This window comes from Hippichthys cyanospilos, chromosome 20, assembly GCF_059441005.1.
Source record: "Hippichthys cyanospilos isolate Australia breed blue-spotted pipefish chromosome 20, RoL_Hcya_1.0, whole genome shotgun sequence".
NCBI classification, from domain to species: domain Eukaryota; kingdom Metazoa; phylum Chordata; class Actinopteri; order Syngnathiformes; family Syngnathidae; genus Hippichthys; species Hippichthys cyanospilos.
The window spans coordinates 8,944,836-8,963,514 of NC_142388.1; the positions used below are offsets into that span (position 1 = coordinate 8,944,836).

At 41.4% G+C, this 18,679-nt stretch overlaps 2 protein-coding genes across 3 annotated transcripts in view; one reads left to right on the plus strand and one right to left on the minus strand.

Annotated features, from left to right (window-relative positions):
* Window positions 1-10,366, plus strand: part of pak5 (p21 protein (Cdc42/Rac)-activated kinase 5) — a 47,379-nt gene extending 37,013 nt beyond the window's left edge. For both annotated transcript variants that reach the window (XM_088403109.1, XM_088403110.1), the window contains 8 exons: window positions 2,426-2,635; window positions 3,260-3,401; window positions 3,714-3,868; window positions 4,461-4,594; window positions 6,712-6,838; window positions 6,910-7,035; window positions 8,416-8,550; window positions 8,704-10,366. In XM_088403109.1, coding sequence (XP_088259235.1) covers window positions 2,426-2,635; window positions 3,260-3,401; window positions 3,714-3,868; window positions 4,461-4,594; window positions 6,712-6,838; window positions 6,910-7,035; window positions 8,416-8,550; window positions 8,704-8,859 — 1,185 coding nt within the window. In that variant the 3' untranslated portion in view covers window positions 8,860-10,366. The remainder of the gene's footprint in view (window positions 1-2,425; window positions 2,636-3,259; window positions 3,402-3,713; window positions 3,869-4,460; window positions 4,595-6,711; window positions 6,839-6,909; window positions 7,036-8,415; window positions 8,551-8,703) is intronic.
* Window positions 10,367-11,787: 1,421 nt separating this feature from the next.
* lamp5 (lysosome associated membrane protein 5) lies at window positions 11,788-17,827 on the minus strand. Its single transcript, XM_088403111.1, has 6 exons — window positions 17,660-17,827; window positions 16,314-16,498; window positions 15,355-15,486; window positions 14,910-15,006; window positions 13,294-13,482; window positions 11,788-13,018 (listed from the first exon to the last, which is right to left on the minus strand). The coding sequence occupies exons 1-6, from the start codon at window positions 17,709-17,711 to the stop codon at window positions 12,837-12,839; spliced, it is 837 nt and encodes a 278-aa protein (XP_088259237.1). The 5' UTR covers window positions 17,712-17,827; the 3' UTR covers window positions 11,788-12,836.
* Between the last annotated feature and the right edge of the window lie 852 nt (window positions 17,828-18,679).

Sequence of the window (18,679 nt, forward strand, 5' to 3'; positions counted from 1 at the left end):
ATGATTTTCAACCGTGTTTAATCTATTTTAAAACTTTTTTCTGAGTGTTCTTAAACATTTATCAAGCACTTTTTCATCCTACCGCCAGGGGGCAATGTTTCCCACATTTTTGCATGACAAAAGCCTCTGCTTTTCTCACCCTAATATTTTATTTATCAGTGTGAAATGGGAGTTTCTCATCTGATTCCTAACATATACAGTGCTCGCTTTCCATGGAGGCCCATTTTGAAAAATCCCATTGTGAAAGCCTGTGTGCCAAGTGTTATATCTTGGGGGAATTCGTTTGAATTATTATTTTATTTATTTATTTTAGTTTATTATCATGAAGTATCAAGCTTTGCAGTCTAGTTTGTATACTGCTTGTTTTAAAAAAAGGGTAATAGACATGTTTGACCAAACGATGAAAAATCAAGATTAATAATCGTAATTTCAATCTTGACCGAAATAATCGTGATTAATATTTTGGCCCGAACCGGCCCCCTCAAAAGGTTGTCATTCACCGCGTTATCCGTTGGACCCATCATGGCCTTACCCTGTGTCAGCAAGTTTTTGAGATGGTCTGACTCGATTTTTCCGTTGAGAACCGAGGCCAACTGCAGCACCTGGTTTGGTCTGTCACATTCGGAGTGCTTGCAGTGCAGGCGTGAGGTAGCGATGCAGTTAACCCGCAAAGGGAGGAGGGAGTCGGGTCCTTATGCTCCATCTCCGTGCACCATTAAGGCCGCCACGCAGCGTGATGGCATCTGCGGCACTACTACCGTACCTCCTCCTCATCCTCGTCCTCCTCCTCCTCCGCGCGGCGCTAAGTCCAGCAGGTTTGCTGATGTGGATCCCAGGGCGCCTTGATGAAAAAGCATTTAACCTGCACGCCTCACTAAATAAACGCTCATAGGGAGGAGAAAAAAAAAAAAATCAGCAAGCGATGCAGGTTTGGACTGCGGTAGGAGGAAGGAGGTCTTTTTCTCATTTGTTTGCTAAAGCAGTGTTGGGCAGACTGCAGCTCGTGGGCCATGTTTGCTTTTTATAATTGACAAATGGACTCGGTCATTTGGAGTTGCTGTCGAAAAAGTTAAATTTGTAATAATAGCTTGGTGTCATTTCAGAATATAGACAATATGTTAAAAATGAATTTACTTGCTGCTTCAGGCATGTATGGCTAGTTTGTTTGCAAGCATTAGCGTTGCATCGGGAAAGTTAGCAAGCCATTCTCAACACTCACCCATTATTGTTTTAGCAAACATTCATCAACTAGCAGTCAAAATGATCATTTCAAACAAAATTTTTTCCAGATTTTTCAAAATGGGTCTTAATTGACAGCTAGGACTGTAAATATTCGAAATCAGGTGAGAAACTCAATGCCGTTTCACACTGGTAAATAATATATTAGACTGAGAAAATAAGAGGCGTTTGTCATGCAAACATGTGGGAAACATTGCCTCCTGGTGGAAGTGCTTGATTTGACGTGTAATAAAAAATAAGCGCTTGACTTTTTCATGGTAAAATCGCCATTTTAAATGTTAATATCACCGTGGATCAGCTTAATTAATCGTGGCAGCCAATATGGTGATTGAAAACTCAATTAATTGGCGCAAGCGACCTGCGTTTTTAAATATATGTACTATTACTGAGTTTTGAAACGTATGTGTAAGCAAGCATAGCTAGCATGCGCAGCAAATGCCTGGCGAGAACTTGCATGGCGCCGTATGTTGCCCGCAGACTCTACTTTTCTCATCCCCGCGCAAAACACCAGGCTCAGCAATCACGGCCCTTCTTTTGCCTTTTTCCTTCAGCGTACCCGACGCACCGGCTTCATTTGTCCCCTTTCTCGCACAATAATAAACACGCGCTCCCTCTTTCTTTCCTCCCCCTTTTCTCTGCAGCAGCTCTCAGTGACAAATTGATGTTGCGGCACTTTATTTTTTCCCCTCTCTCTTTTGCAGCCTTAGCATAAAAGCGGGCTCGACCGTGTTCCGCCGCCGAATTCAATTTCACACTTGAGTTAGGTTGTTGATTACCCTGCCAAACTCAGATTAATGCGCGTTTAACCAACATGGATCAGGAGACCCCCTTTGGCTGACAGCCAGCCAGGCAACGATACAGTGGAAAGGGGGGACACGGCGCGGGCCACCCCCTTCCTCACGCGCCGCCACAGTGATTGATTATAAGAGTTTGCGCCATGTAATTATACACCATCCCAACACGTCAGGAGCGCTCCTCCTCCCCTTCCTGTCCTCCGTGCGGGGATGCGCGCGCGTGTGAACCTCCAGAAAATGCCAATAAATATCGTCTATATTAGGTTATTAAATCCATTCCGATGCACATTTAGTGCCGCGCCACGAGCAGTCGTGCCTCAACGAGCGCAATCCCACGCCTTTTGTAATTGACGCCACGCATAGAAATAAAGATGCCGCGTGACCTCCTGCAGGGTGACTACGAGCGTCCGTCCCGGGACGGCAGCCCCCACGGCACCACGGGCGACACCTACCCACGCGGGCCCCTCAAGCTACCTCAGAATCACGCCAAGCCCCCCGGCTACCCGCCCGTGCACCTGCCCTACCCGCCGGTCTTTCACCATTTCAAGCCGTCTCCCTACCACCACCCGCCCTCCCAGCCCAGCCCGCCGTACACTCCGCAGGTACGCTAGCAACAACCCCACACGCCAGGGTAACCCTGGAAATAAAACAAAATGCAAAAATCAAGAAATACTGAATTGATTAAATATTTCTAGAAAAAAAATCCATAAAATTCTTGAGTAGGTTGTTCAATTTCTTTATTTTAAAAACCCAGATTCTCCCCCATACGAGAATGGTTTGACCCAACTTGTCATGTGCCACCTCTCGTTACCTGTCAAGTTGATTTATTTTTTGTGAACGGATCTCTCCTGTGATTCAAAAGAGAAGTGGAATATTTTTCTGTGGACAAATACTAAACGTATTTTCTATTTTCTATTTATAAATATTAAAAAAAAACTTATTATTTTTATCGTATTTTTGTCTGTATGCGACCACTACTTTGTCATATATTTTATTTTATAGTTTTTATAGAATATTTTTGTCTATGAGCACAGTAAAACATTTGATTTGAACTTGCAGTTCCTAATTAATATTTAATCAGTATAAATGCCACCCGAATATCAAGAGAAGCCAACCCAATAAAAAAACGTACATTCTTTTGAAACCTTAAATTCCAAGCGGATTTGTCGGATGCAGCCAATTATCAACCAGATGTTCTTTCTCATTCTATTTTTTTTTTCCTGCAGGGGGCGTACTCCCAGCCCTCTTCACCCTACATCCCCCCGGGGGCGTACCCTCCTCCCTCGTGGGGGTCCAGCTCCGACACTCAACCCTCCAGGGTGTCTCACGAGCAGTTCCGAGCCGCGCTGCAGCTAGTAGTCAATCCAGGTAAGTAAATAGTTATGGTGACTCCTAAAACGCTTTATAATCCTAGGACATACGGTATTTTTACATGTTTTTTTTCAGTCAAGATTCAAGAGTTTTATTGTCATATGCATAGTAATAAATTTGTATTCTGTTCACATCCCCGAACACGCTGCATTCCATAATCGAGCAAATAATAAAGTAGGCAATGAAACAAAAAATCACTAATGAGCAATAAGGACAGTAGTAATGAACGACTGATAAATGAATAGCCTTACATTCTTCATGGAGCGAGAGTTTTCTGAAACTACATTTTTGGTCGGCCTATCTCGCCAGGCGACCCCCGCGAGTACCTGGATAGTTTCATCAAGATCGGCGAGGGTTCCACGGGCATCGTGTGCATCGCCAGCGAGAAGCACAGCGGGAAACAGGTGGCTGTCAAAAAGATGGACCTGAGGAAGCAGCAGAGGAGGGAGCTGCTCTTCAACGAGGTGCCGATTGCGCTAGCTTCTAACAAGAATACCGCATCGCTCCATGTACAAGTCGAGTTTTTTTTCCTCATCGTATTCAACTTAAAAGGGTTCTCTTTTGGGATCATAGCGGAGATGTGTTCGCAAAAATGAATCCTTTACTCGACAGGTGACGAGCGGTGGCACATGACTAATTGGGTCGATCCATTCTAGTACGGGGGAGAATCTGTCTTTTTACAGTATGTTTGTTTTATTTAAAACCCCCTGAAGTTCCTTCAAGCTCCCCCAGGGGTACCCCCATTTGAGAACCATTGCCGTATATTATGCAACTCGCAACAGAAGCTAACATATCAGATGTACACGAGGCGCTACCGCATTTACACACGCCATCGGATTTACTCTATCAGGCAGTATCACCCTACGCGTGTGTGTGTTTTCTCTATGTGCGTATGTTGATTCTCCAACTAATTACTTTCATTGTAATCCTCTTAATCCGCGCTTGTAATCCCGTTACGGTTTAAACTCCAGAATGTGTTCACATAGAGATAGTCGTTACAATGAAGAGCTAATATGAAATGACATCATGTTTATTTCTATAAATATATGTGTGTAGGTGGTGATCATGAGGGACTACCACCACGAGAACGTGGTGGACATGTACAATAGCTACCTGGTGGGAGACGAGCTCTGGGTGGTGATGGAGTTCCTGGAGGGAGGGGCCCTCACCGACATCGTCACACACACCAGGTAGGCCACTAATGCAAATAGTCTCGCACAAAACAACACAGATGGTCTGTAATGAAGTCTTGCAACACTTGAAACTTTTTTTTTTTTTTTACCAATTTTCTCCTAATTGTCGCTGTCTTTTAATGAGTTTCCTCGCTGATTGTTTGCTGTTTTCTTTCCCATCATTTGTGCCGATTGTTGACTCGCGCTAATAATAAGATCGGCTGGGGGACAGTCCGCGTTTAAAGAAAAAAAAACACTTCAATTTGGCTGTACATCATTAAAGTAACCCTGTGTAAATTTAATATTATTTACTTACACACACACATAAACTGATTTAGCTTAGCTTAGTTTAGCATCAGCGCAGTCATCTCCTGTTAAAATACTTCAGTTCGATGAGATTAGCACAGACTCATGTTTTATGCTAATCTTCAAGGTTTAGCTCATCTGTTTTTGAAAGTGTAAGCACGGGTGCTGTTTTTGCGCTAGCGCTTCTATAATTGTCCTTCTTGACAAGCTTACAAGATCATTAACACGTTTTTTTCCCCCATTGTTATGTTGAAAAACAATTTTCTGTTTCAACGATCCTCGTCCGTGTGTCTGCACACATCCGTTGACGCTTTATTATCAGAAGGCTCATTTATCTTGTAAACATGCGACACTTCATTGACTTCAGAGCGCGTGTGTTTGCGTGCGTGTGCGCCCTTGGTTTTTTTTATCACATGCTGGGGACCGAATCCCGGGGTTTACTGTATTTGTGGGATCTCTTGCGCTTCCGGGGAGCATTTTGGTGCACCCTGCAAGTGCGGACCTTTCTTTGAGGGTCAAGACTTACTTTCTTATCCCACATTCTAAAAACATGCATGGGAGGTGTATTGGACGTAAATTTTCAATGAAAGAAGCGAGCCGGCTGAACCACTGTCCGAGTCCGTCCACGTACACACACAGAAATATTACTGAAACATCCAAAGGGTTTCTCCAGCTCATTTAATTAAGAGTACATAGGTTAGCATACGCGGAAAGGTATTCCATTTGACTCGTTTATTAATTGCGGTCTTTTGGCATATACACACAATCATAAGCTTATTCAAACACAGATGCTGCTCATCCGGGTTATTTATGGTGAGGAAAAAGTGCTTCGAGCGCATTCAAAGTTACACCGGTGAGGCGTTCGCTGGCTCAGAATGTCGAAAATCTGAAACACAATGTGCAACGAATATGTTACGGATATGAACAGAAAAATATGGAGGGTTTACAAAAGAAGAAATTTATTGTCTTTTGCTATAGTTTTGACATTTACCAGAATTTGACCCCAAAATTTAGGATGCATCATATATACAAGCGCATATTCTATTTGGGGGATTATGGTATTTTTTCGCAAAGCCTCATCAGGAAAAAGCAACACTACTTGTTGCAATGACTGTAAATAAGATCATTATCTATAAATACATTTATAAGTATACCTAAAACGGTATCATTTTTAACATTAACAAACGTAACAGAGCAACTTTCAACAAATTAATAATTACCCGGATTGTGAACACATCCTTCGTGCACACCAGCACCTTACAAATCCTGCACAGCACAGGAACGCTAAATACATAATATTTTCACTACGTGATATTTTGCACTTCGTACGTATCATTTCATACGTATACAATTTCTTCCACTCCATCTACTTCATAATATGCTCGAGTCTATTCATTTATTAATCTTAAAGATGAATTTTAATGTTTAAGCCTAACTGTTCACTTTTAAGCCTGTTCCAATCCAATTCAAACCTAAAAGCAAGTCTGACTTTGACTGCTTCGCCAAAATAGGCCCCACATGTGCAAGAGGTCTCCGCAAAGACAGCAAAATCTGGGATTTGGTGCACACTGTGTCACAAAAAAAACAAGGACACACACACGCATGCAAACACAATTTCCTCACAAAGGGAAACACAATCGTGCCACTAAAAGGCATACATGGCGCCAGCTGGCCACGCGTTCATTCAAGCTGTAAATGTGTCGTGTGTGCGTGTGCGTGCGCGTGAAGCGCCGCATTGCGCCGCAACCTCCATATGGGACCTTCTGCTCCGCGCAAACACAACCTCCGTCTTTGACTTTGTATTTCACGCGCATCTCCGATCGCGGCAGGATGAACGAGGAGCAGATCGCCACGGTGTGCTCGTCGGTGCTGCGCGCCCTGTGCTACCTTCACACGCAAGGCGTCATCCACCGAGACATCAAAAGCGATTCCATCCTGCTCACCAGCGACGGACGGGTAAACGCACGCACCCACGCGCGCGTCTCGGCAAAATTCGCACGCCGACAAAAGTTTCTTTGCGCGCGCAGATCAAGCTGTCCGACTTTGGCTTCTGCGCCCAAGTGTCCAAAGAGGTGCCCAAGAGGAAGTCGCTTGTGGGGACGCCATATTGGATGGCGCCTGAAGTCATCTCCAGACTGCCTTATGGGACAGAGGTCGTGCAGATTCTCCTACTTTATAATGATTTCAATTATAATGAGTTCAATGTAGCGTATTTTCCGCACTATAAGGCGCACCTAAAAGCCTTCAATTATTTCAAAAGCTGACGGTGCGCCTTGTATTCTGGTGCGCCTTATGCAGCGAGTTTCTGTTTTGAGGGACGAAAAAATAAAATCACTAGTTCGCTTGTAAATTGTTATTTACAAAAATGTATATACAAAAACAGAATGACTTTACTGAGGTTGCTGCTGTCATCCACAGCTCACCCTCACGCGCTTCTTAAGTTACAATGCAGTGATCCCTCCTACTTCGCGGTCTCAGATATTGCGGTCTCAGTACTTTGCGGTTTTTCCTTGAAAAATTAATAATATTTCAAAATTAAAAAAAATAAAACATGCGCAAAAATCGAAAAAAAAGCAAAAAAGTACATTATACAGTACTGTATTCGTCAAATAACTAAGTAATATTAGTTAATAACTATGGTAAGAATTCTTCAAGCGTTAGAGTTCGTGACGTTTGTTTTCTTATTTTGAAATGCATGCTTTTAATTTGTCGGGTCGCATTGCATTTCCGTTTCCTGTTTTAGGTTCTCTGTGCGTCATTCGGCTTAGGGTGACATAGTGAATGACAACGTGAGCTCATATTTATAGTTTATTATCATTTATGTTGCTAACGCACGCTACTGCCTATGTTTAGTAAGCCATGAGTGTTTATTCTGTTTCTGTGTTCGTTTGTGTAGAGGTTGCACTTTATAGTTAGTAGTTGTTAGTTGTTGCTAACCCGCTAATATCGGCTAAAAATACAGTCAATTCATAGATTAAAGTTCGGCAAGTGTTTACATGTTAGTTGACTGACTTTAAGATTGTTGTTGATTTATTATTCAACAGATACACCATACATGAGCCAAAATAAATGTGAAGTTCAACGTGATGACTTGCGTACTCTTTCACCGGAGTCTTGGTGCAGATAACCAGTCCTGAGAACAAATTCTCAACAAACTAAGTCATATTAGTTATTTAATGAATATACGATAATGTTAATAAGGATAATGTAATGTTAAATAACAGAAGAAAGGAAATAAAATACAAAAAAAGGATTGTTTATGGTTACTACGCCAATGTTGGTGCGTACATAGAAACCTAGGAACTGATACCCTACTTTGCGGGTTTTAGACTTCGCGGGGGGTTGACACCCCCCATTAACCGCGAAGTAGGGGGATCACTGTATATCATTTGAATAGAATTCGCTGAATTTCTATACATTTTTTTTAACACGATTTTGGCTCTGAGCATTTTAGTTTCAATCTGTGTAGAGATGTACAATTTTCGTGGTATCATGATAACGTAGGCATATAATCATGGCGTATTTGTGTTTAGGTGGACGTGTGGTCACTGGGGATCATGGTGATCGAAATGGTGGATGGAGAGCCCCCGTACTTCAACGAGCCCCCCCTCCAAGCCATGAGGAGGATACGTGACAACCTGCCCCCGCGACTAAAAGAGTCGCACAAGGTGAGCGGGTGGTTTTGTGTAAACATATATATATATAATTTTCTTTAAAGCTATAGCAAACGTCAATGGCCGTATGCAAACATAAAAATCGCCAGCTAAATATTTAAAAGGCCTGTCCAAGGATCTGAGCGGCGTTTGCGTTTGTCGTGTCAGGTGTCGTCGGTGCTGCGCTCCTTCCTGGACCTGATGCTAGTGCGCGAGCCTTCGCAGCGAGCCAGCGCGCAGGAGCTCCTCCAGCATCCCTTCCTCAAACTGTCGGGACCGCCGTCCTGCATCGTGCCCCTCATGAGACATTACCGCCACCGCTGAACCCCCCCCCCCAAACGCAAAACGCGCGCTCGCGCGATGACCGCCCGCCCGCCCGCTCGCCCACTTCGCACTCTCGTAACCGTGACGTAGATTAGCTAACCTTCCTCCCTTCACACGAAGCTGTTTTAGGCGTCTTCGAGGACCTGAGCGTGGGCGGGGCCGCTGCACATGTATCTCAAGAGCAACTTGTAACATTGAGTGTACAGTTTTGATAACTTTGGAGTATTTGATGGTGTGGTAGCCATTGTCATATGAGCAGTATTCAATAGACTTTCCTACTCTTTATAATACACTTTTTTTCATTGACAAATACACACACGCGTATGCACATGTACTGGATGTGTAGAAATGTATATATTGTACATATACATTTATATATGTGCGTGTGTAGACAGTATATAAAAATATAAAATACACACATGAAATATTCCAAATAATCCCACTTGAACCCAACTGTTACTTTAAAAAAAAAAAAAACACACACATCTAATTATATTTATTATTACTATTATCTATCTTTGTAGACGGAACTACTATTAAACCTTGGGCAAAAAAGGGTAATAATGTCAGACGTTTTTTATGAGCTTTTTAAAGTATTTATTTATTGCAATTGGTTTTTGTCTAGTGTGGCCTTTTTTTCTCCTTCATTTTTTTAATATTTAAAAAAAATATATTTAATGAATAAGAAAAGACGGTCAACAGGGATCTGCTCGGATACACTCAAATGCCACGAAACGCCGACTTCGCTTTGCGTCAATTACATAAATGGCCTTTTAAAGGAGATGATTATCGCTAGATGATTTTCATTTGTGAACACAAACATAAAACAGAAATAGACCGAATAACGCATTCAAACAAACATAACAGGACGTAAGAAATTCCCACGTTGCCTTTTAGCAACAAAAAAAATGTTTTTTATCCCTGCGCAGTATTTTGTCCAATCTTTTGATCTTTACATCGAAGCCATTTCACGTCAAAGGGAAAGCATTGAAAGTTAGGGACAAGGGAGCTGAAATTTCACCCAGATGGTGACAACGTCCAAATTTGTGGCGGGTGTCACTTTAAAATACTGAGTAGATTGTGCGAGAATTAGTGTTAAAGCGAATTACACAATATTTACACAACTTTTAATATGTACGTTAAATGTCAAATGTGATACAAACAAAGCGTGCGTTCTCATGATTTGAGTGTATCTTTAGCATTGCAGGGAGTCAACGAAGCCAATGGGTGTCCGCTAGATGCACTTAATTGTAGCACACACTGAAGGAATCGCCAATAATCACGAAAAGACTTTTTTTTACACCACGAGCTTTTTAAAATGAAAACGAAAAGACAGTTCATCGCCATTGTCATGAACTCACCTGGAATACAAGTGTACCACCTCGCCGGCGTCCATTTTGACCCATCAGTCACTGTGATATGTAAATACGAGCGCGTGCGTGCGTGTATCGTGTGTGGCAGCATGTCTGTGAAGACGCTTTCAATTAAAACTTCCATAAGGACATGATTTTGCATGTCTCACTTCTTTCTTTTCTTTTCTTTGCTCCTCCGAGGCCTCTCCTCTCCGTCATCTTCACTTTTTTGTCTTCCCCATCTCGCAAAAAGTCCAAAAGCAGCCCAGAGCCAAGAAACAAACGGGGGAGGAGGAGGTGTCGTAATTTATGATCTTATTTGTCTTTAGTGTGCTGCCAGTGCTTTGCGGAGTAATGGGATATTGATTTGAGGCGGGACGGCGGAGACGAGCTCCTCTGCCGCTTCTCCCGTCTTTTTACGACAAAACGCAACCTCGCTCGCACTGGAAATGAATTAGACCTTGCTATTTGTCACTAAAGGTGATTGTTTGCTGCAGGTTTTACAGAAAAAAAACTACATAATTAGGGCTGCACAAATCGAGTTTTAATCACGATATTGGCTGCCACGATTAATTAAGCTGAGCCACGGTTATATTAAGGTTTAAAAAGTCAAGCACTTTTTTTGACAAGTGAAATCAAACATTTTGAAATCAAGCACTTCCCTTAACGTTGGCAAAGTTCAGTCTGTCGTTCCTACATGCTAAGTTTTAGGCTAGCATGTTATGCTAAATTTGGTGCTATATTAGCTTAGCAAGTGCTATGAATTATTTCGGGATCATCTGTATTATTGTCCACGTTTTGTGTCTGATATGTACAGTATTTACCCGGGTACATGTGCCTTATGCAGCTGCTGAATGTTACAAAAAAATGTAAGATATTTCCTTTTAAAACCAATTAAATCAATAAAGCATTTGAGAACCACTGTGCTAGGCTAACCGATGCTAATTAACAATGGGGACCTTGCATGCAGGCGAGCACAGAGCTAGCTGCTAATTTGTGATGTCATCGCAATTTTACCCAGAAAAACATTCTTTCGTTCACTCAGTTTTGTTAAAGTTGATATTGTTTTGTTTTGTTTTGTTTTTTAACTGAAGTCAACACATTTTTAAATGAATATCAGCTTTAAATAATGGTCGTCGGCCTTCTTGACTAGCGATAATCAGTTTCGGCTGTGAAAAAAACAAAAGTCAGGCTTTCAAATTACCAGCATGCACATTTTCACTTTCATGCTCCCACAATGACTTATTTAGCAGACACTGAATTATGTGTTTGTTATGAATTTTTAAAAATGTGTTTAATTCGTTAGCTTTCATTTTGAAGGTCAGACATTTTATATAATGTGTTTGAGTCATTAAAGGCGGAAGTGCACAAAAATGCCCTCAAGTTGTAACACGCTTAAACATGTGAACATAAATCGTCCAAATGACTTCAGATGGCTGTAATAAAACAATGCCGCTTTCAATTTAGCTGACAAAATCAATAGTTCCATCTGCGCGGCGACTCCGTTCATCTGTCTCTCTGACAATAACGCCTGCAAGACAGCAATGTGGGGGAAATAATCGCAAGAGGCAATAAGTGTTTTCAGTCGAGGTTTTTATGCATAGTTTTACAGGAAAATAACACTTTACACTTTTTTCTTTTTAATTGATCAGGGTTGCTTCCTTGTGTGTTTGTTACACACACGCACACGAACACGCGCCGCGGGTCCTCCAAAAGCAGCAAGAAATGACGACACGAGACAATTAGCAGCGAGGAAACACCGACAAATGTGGAAGAACCGTGTTTGGAAGGGGAAATGATGTCACTTAAAGAAACAGGCGCCACGGAAAGCTGTGAGAGCATTTATTCTGTAGTTTTGTTTTCCGACTAAATGTAAACAAACGTGTGGGTTTGACATTGTTTCTTGTCGGTATGTGTCAGTTCTCAAATATTTTGCACTTAGTAGTGCAATTGCATATCTTCCGCACCAGGTGGTGCAGTGGCGCTCATTGTCACAATCTCAGTACGAATTTTAAAATTTTTCAATCGGGTTTTTCAATTTTATTTCAATTTATTCCAATTGAAGTAAAAAGGGGAGGTGTCAACTAATAGACGAGGTGAACTTGTACTCGAGAAATACTAGTATTATTGTTTATTTTAAGTATTTCTTTTGTTTCAGCATCAAATGGTTCACTTGGTCAAAATTGTTTGTATTTTGAATAAGGATTGACATATTTCTCATATTTTGGGCATTTTGATACACTTAAAGCTATTTTTTTCAGATTCAGAAGAAGCTATAACCTGAATAAACCATGTCAAAAGTAAAGTTGCTGAAAGTTGATTGAAATGGCTTTTAAATTGATGTTGAAAGGATACAATTTTAGGTATTTTTATACCATTTTCATGGATGATTATCTAATTTATAGACACTGGTGGGTGGGGGGCGCAAAATGTTTTCTCTTTAAGTGCTGAAATGACTTTACTAATACTGTAACATCATAATAACGTAATGTGTTAAAAGTTAAAGACCTGAAATTGGTGTCAAGGATACGGAATAAATGCTCAAACAACTTTCCAAATGCGCAGAATTTTGTTCGAACATCCATGCAAGGCTCCAGTTGGGCTCCAGGTTTGGGACAAAGTCTTCTACATGTTCTTGTACATGGAGCGGTCGCGCGGTAGCTGCGGCGGCGTGCTGCTGGCGCTCAGCTTGAGGTGGAAGTGGTAGACGGTCAACGTGATGACGATGATGAGCCCCAGGATGAAACCCAGGATGAGTGGCAGAGTCTCCTCCAGGCGCTCGCGCTGATCCGTCATGCACTTGTACGCTGCGTGCGAGACGAGAAAAAAAAATGGCCGCTTTTACACGGCGTATGGCCTACGTCGTGTCTTCGGTGCAAAGCATTTGCGGGTTGAAAAAAATAAAGGAATAAAACACGCCATGGGTGTCCGATTTATTCAACTTGAGACCCGTTCAAACTTCATTTCTGTTGGTCCAAAAAAACAATCCACCTCAAGCGTCCTTTTTCGGGTCATGCGAGGTATCATGCGAGGAACCGCGCTGCGACGGGGCTCGGCCAAGCGCCACGCCGCTACTACTCACGCTCGCTGAAGACAAAGTCCGCAGTCATATCGAAAGGTTGGATCTGGATGTCGTACAAGTGGACGGTGATGCCCTTCTGATGGTCGCTGCTGATGAGGGTCAGCGTTTGCTGGGCGCTGCACAAGTACGAACGGCCGGCTGGCGTCACCAACGCCGACAGGCGGTGAGTGCTCGCCGTGTGCCTGCCCGCTGAATGCAAAAACATTGGCACATGCTGTAAATACACTATACTATATACTGTTTACAGAATACATATATTCTGTATATGTATGAAAAAAGCCTTACTATAGACGAAAAAAAAGCCTTACTATATACGAAAAAAAAGCCTTACTATAGACTGTCGTTTTTTGTGAGAAAAAAAGCCTTACTTTAGACTGTCGTTTTTTTCACAAAAAAATGCCTTACTTTTGACTGTCATTTTTTTCGCAAAAAAATGCTTACTGTGTGACTGTGTTTTTTATTGTGAAAAAAAGCCTTACTATGGACTGTGTTTTTTTTACGAAAAAATGCCTTACTTTAGACTGTCGTTTTTTGCAAAAAAAAGCCTTACAATAGACTGTTGTTTTTTTTTGTGAAAAAAAGCCTTGCTATAGACTGTCATTTTTTTGTGGAAAAAAAAAAAGCCTTACTATAGACTGTCGGATTTTTTGCGAAAAAAAAAAGCCTTACTATAGATGGTCGTTTTTTTTTTTAAAAACAAGCCTTAGTATAGCATGGTGTTTTTGTGAAAAAAACCTCACTATAGATGGTCGTTTTTTTTCGCAAAAAAACGACAGTCTATAGTTAGGCCTTTTTTCACAAAAAACGACAGTATATAAGGCTTTTTGTTTCGCAAAAAATCCGACAGTCTATAGTAAGGCTTTTTTTTTGACAAAATTTTTTTTTCACATATATATATATATATGTATATGTATAAAAAAAAAGCCTTACTATAGACTGTCGGTTTTTTCGAAAAAAAGGCCTTACTATACTATACTAGCCTTACAAAATTTTTGCAAAAAAAACAACAAAAAACAACAGTCTATTGTCAGGCTTTTTTTTCGCAAAAAAATGACAGTCTATAGTAAGAATTTTTTTTTCGCCAATTAAGGACAGTCTAAAGCATTGTTTCGTGAAAAAAATAAGTCCATAGTAAGGCATTTTTTCGCAAAAAAAAAGGCAGTCTAAAGTAAGGCATTTTTTCGCGAAAAAAAGGCAGTCAATAGTCAGGCATTTTTTGCAAACAAACGACAGTCTATAGTAAGGCTGTTTTTTTCACGAACAATGACAGTCTATAGTAAGCCTTTTTTTTCGGGAAAAAATTACAGTCTTTTTACAGGCTTTTTTTCGCAAGAAAACGACTTTTTTATTTTTCAATAAAAGACCATGTATAGTAAGGCTTTTTTTCACTAAAAGACCATGTATAGCAAAACGAGCATGTATAGTAACCAAACCTATCTAAAAATGACTTAACTCATAGTAAATGGACTTATGAACTCCATCACAAGATAAATGAAACACATAAGTCAAGTTTCCACCGCAACAGTCCAAAATGCTGCCGTGCATGCGGCGCATGGCAGCAGTGTGAGTAGGTGGAAAGCTGCTGAGTCGCGGTAAAAAAAAAAAATCTGACTCACGATTGTAGGCGTTGATGAAGTGAGAACTTTCTGATGTGTCGTAGACGAACTGAACCTTACTGATCTTCCACACCTCCGTTCCCTTGGCTCGCAGCTCCTGTCATAAACCCATGAGAATATTTTGGATATCAGTCATGCAAATATCCTTAGAAATTGTTATTTTATGAATTAAATGTTTCTGGAAAACACAAGTTCATAAAACAAATTTTATGTTCTGTAAGTTCTATTGCTATTCAATTTCATTATTGGAAAAACTCAGATTCTCCCCCACACTACAGTAGAATGGTTGGATCCAACTAGTCGCGTACCTCCTCTCGTTACCTGTCAAGTTGAAAAAGTTGAATATTTTATATATATATATATATATATATATATATATATATATATATATATATATATATATATATATATATATATATATATACACACACATACACACACACACCTTGGAGAAGAAGATGCGCAGCGTGTAGGCGTTGTTCTTCCAGCTAATGTGGATCTCGGATTCGGTGGTGCCACACTTGCCGTCGATCTGAGCGTTGCGAGGCAGCGTAAAGGAGGCCTGCTCTGTGATCAGCTGCACGCGCAAACACACGAGCATTGTGACGGCCATTTTCAAAAACGCCGTTGCAAAGAACAAAATCATTTGATGATCACCAGCTTTGGACCACGTGGCGCTCTTAAATAGTTTGCGAAATTCAATCGATGCCAAAACAAGAGTATTTCAATGATGTGTATTTCACCATTGTGCGGTATTTTGTCCAATCCTTTGATTTCTGCATCAAAATCAATGAAAGGAGACATTGGGGAGCTGAAATTTCACCCAGATAGTGACCTTGGTTTGATTGATGAGTAAAATCAATGTTCAATTATTTAATTACGTGTTTTATTCAATTAAAGAATTATTTATTTAATGGCACGTATAATGAATTACGAAACATTTATTTAATTATTGCCACTTAATGAATGAATGAAAAATGTAATGAATGAATGTCACTTTTAATGAATTCTTATTATCTTGTCAACCTCTCCCGTTTACATTTCATGGGTAAGCCACGTTTATTTATTGAATTTTGCCACGTTCGTTCCTTCATTTATATACACGCAGAGCTGCTTTGGGAGGAACAGATGATCAAGTTGACCGTTGTCACTATAGCATGCTTCCAGGAAAAACTTCAAAATAAAAGCATGGCAGGGCCAATCGTGTCCTACACTTCTTGCTATGCGCTTTCACTTTGAAGCAATGACTGGCCACTCGTGACATTTCCTGCCCAACCCCACAATACAACACACACGGCGCAAGTATTTTGTTTTTTCATCTGTATGAATTTAATAAACAAAAACGTGTTATTGTCTTAACTATTACAGCTTTGCTTTTTGGGGTTGCGGAAGCGGCCTCCTTACGTCTATCCGGTTGAGAGCAAGCACGTCGTAGGGCACCAGCAGTTTGACCGCAAACTCCACCATTAGACACGTGGTCCCATTCTCCCGCACCGCGAAGATGCCCCGGTCCGGGTTGTCTGACAGTCCCGACAGGTTTTCCCCTTCCTGCTCGCCCGTCGACACCGACGCTGACAGCAGCAACGCGCCTGTACGGGAAACCGGATCAGCTCCGACAAAACTGCATGCTCAGCAATAAAAACGGATTCCTTAAGCCTCCGTTTCGAAGAAATTAGAGCCGAATTAAGATAATTAACTACAAAGGAGGTAGATTTTTTTTTTAAATGGTCAGAAAAGCTGATTACATTTTACAGGCCACTGATTTTTTTCATGCATTTTTCTGCGTTCTGGTGCCATGCGAAATGAGGCTTTTTGGCAAAAAACCCCCCCCACAATACTGGAGTGTTGAGGCAAAAACAAAAACACACCCACACACACACAGGATCAGTACTCACAAAAGAGAAAGACGTAGTAAAAAAAATAAAGTGGTAAGAAATCTGTGGCTCGTGGGCCATTTGTGAGCCCTAAAATTGAAGTTGAGGCAACTTAAAGCTCATATTTTTTTCAATGTCAAAAGCAGACATTTTCTCATTTTTGTCAATCCGTAAATGTAAGGTAAAAGGAAAAGAAAGTCACAATTTCACTTTTGGTGGGACGAGATGCATACTGCAGTGGATAGTAACAACAGCTGCACCCCCACTCCCCAACACATAGAAACACACACACACACACACAGGATCAGTACTCACAAAAGAGAAAGACGCAGTAAAAAAAAAAAAATGTGGTAAGAAATCTAGGGCTCAGGGGCCATTTTTGAGCCCTGAGATTTAAGTCAACCAAACTTCAATGACTCTCATATATTTTTTCTCAATACATTTCGCCATTTCTGTCCAGCCATAAATGAGAGTAACGGAAATGTTCACTTTTGGCGGAGAACAGTAACGACACTGCGGTGGATAGTAAGGACAGATGCACCCCCACTCTCCAACGCCCGCACGCACACAAACACATCATAGAATTAGTACTACACAATAAAGCACAACCGGCATTACAAAGAAAAAATCCCTATGATTTAAGGAATGTACACGTTTTTGTCAATTTACATTTCCCTGAGATTAAATTCCTGTGTGGAAATAAAACACCATACATCCTATTCATGCATGAACAGCTTTTTAAAACATACATAGAAAAAAAATCAACTGTCAATAGAAAAGCTTAAGTCACTTTTTCACTTTTTTTTTTTTAATGAAGGCATACATACAAACTGCAGTGACACACACACACACACAACACACAGATTGCTGACTGACCCAGTAGAAGAAGCTGTCCGCTCTCCGTGGTGCTGAAGCCCGCTCGCCCCATCTTCCAGCAGTTTCCCCCCCTCCCGCCAAAAGCGCCGGAGACGCGAACCCGGAGCGACTGCGGGCACCGAGCACCTGAAACGAGCGGCAAAGAGAGGACAAAAAAGAGGCGGGGGGGGGGGGGGGGGGTAGAGAGCGAGAGCGAGCGGGAGAGAGAGTGCGAGAGAGCGACGCCGAGATGCTTCTCCTCAAATCCTCAAAAATGCACCCTCCAAAAAAGAATCAGAATTAAAAAAATTTATGACAAATTGCAGAAGCACGTGAGGTCATTTGTGCAGTAAGTCCCATTCTGGCTCAGCCGCAGGTTGCGTCGCCAACGAGGCATGACGGCAGATCCCCGACACCCCCACCCCCAACCCGAGGTAGCCGAATCCCCCGCATTTACGCCCGCACCCGCGCAAAAGTACGCCGGAGCTTTTGGGTTCGACTCACAAGGAGTTGCGTGGTAGCAAAGGTGACAAAGTGAGATTTTGCAAGGCAAGTCTGGTCTTTCCACTTTGGCCATTCTAAACTGTTACTTCAAATGGATGATAATGGGAAAAAAGTGACTTTTTTTTTGAGTGGGACTCATAAAAATGTCTGTTGGGGGTCGGGTAGGTGGCGCAACCCCTCCCACCTTGGTGTACACTGCTGAACCCGACAGAACCCGAGCACTTCTTTGTCGACGCGCTGAGAGAATGACTGAAAACTTGAATTCATTCAAAAGGCTTTCCTTTCATTTGGTTGCATTTTCATCGTTTGGATTTTTCTATATTCTTCAAATACGTTCAAAATATTTGCTTCAGGGCTTTTTGGAAGGTTTTGCAGGATTGGGACTTCTTTTTGAGACCAAGTGGATACTATTGTATTGGACTTGCCAGATGTTTCCTTTTTTTTTTCTTCAGCCCTTAACTTCTTAACTTATACTTTTTCACTGGGCTCGCCACCCATAAGACAAAGGTGTCCTTGGAAAATCCAATTTCTTATATA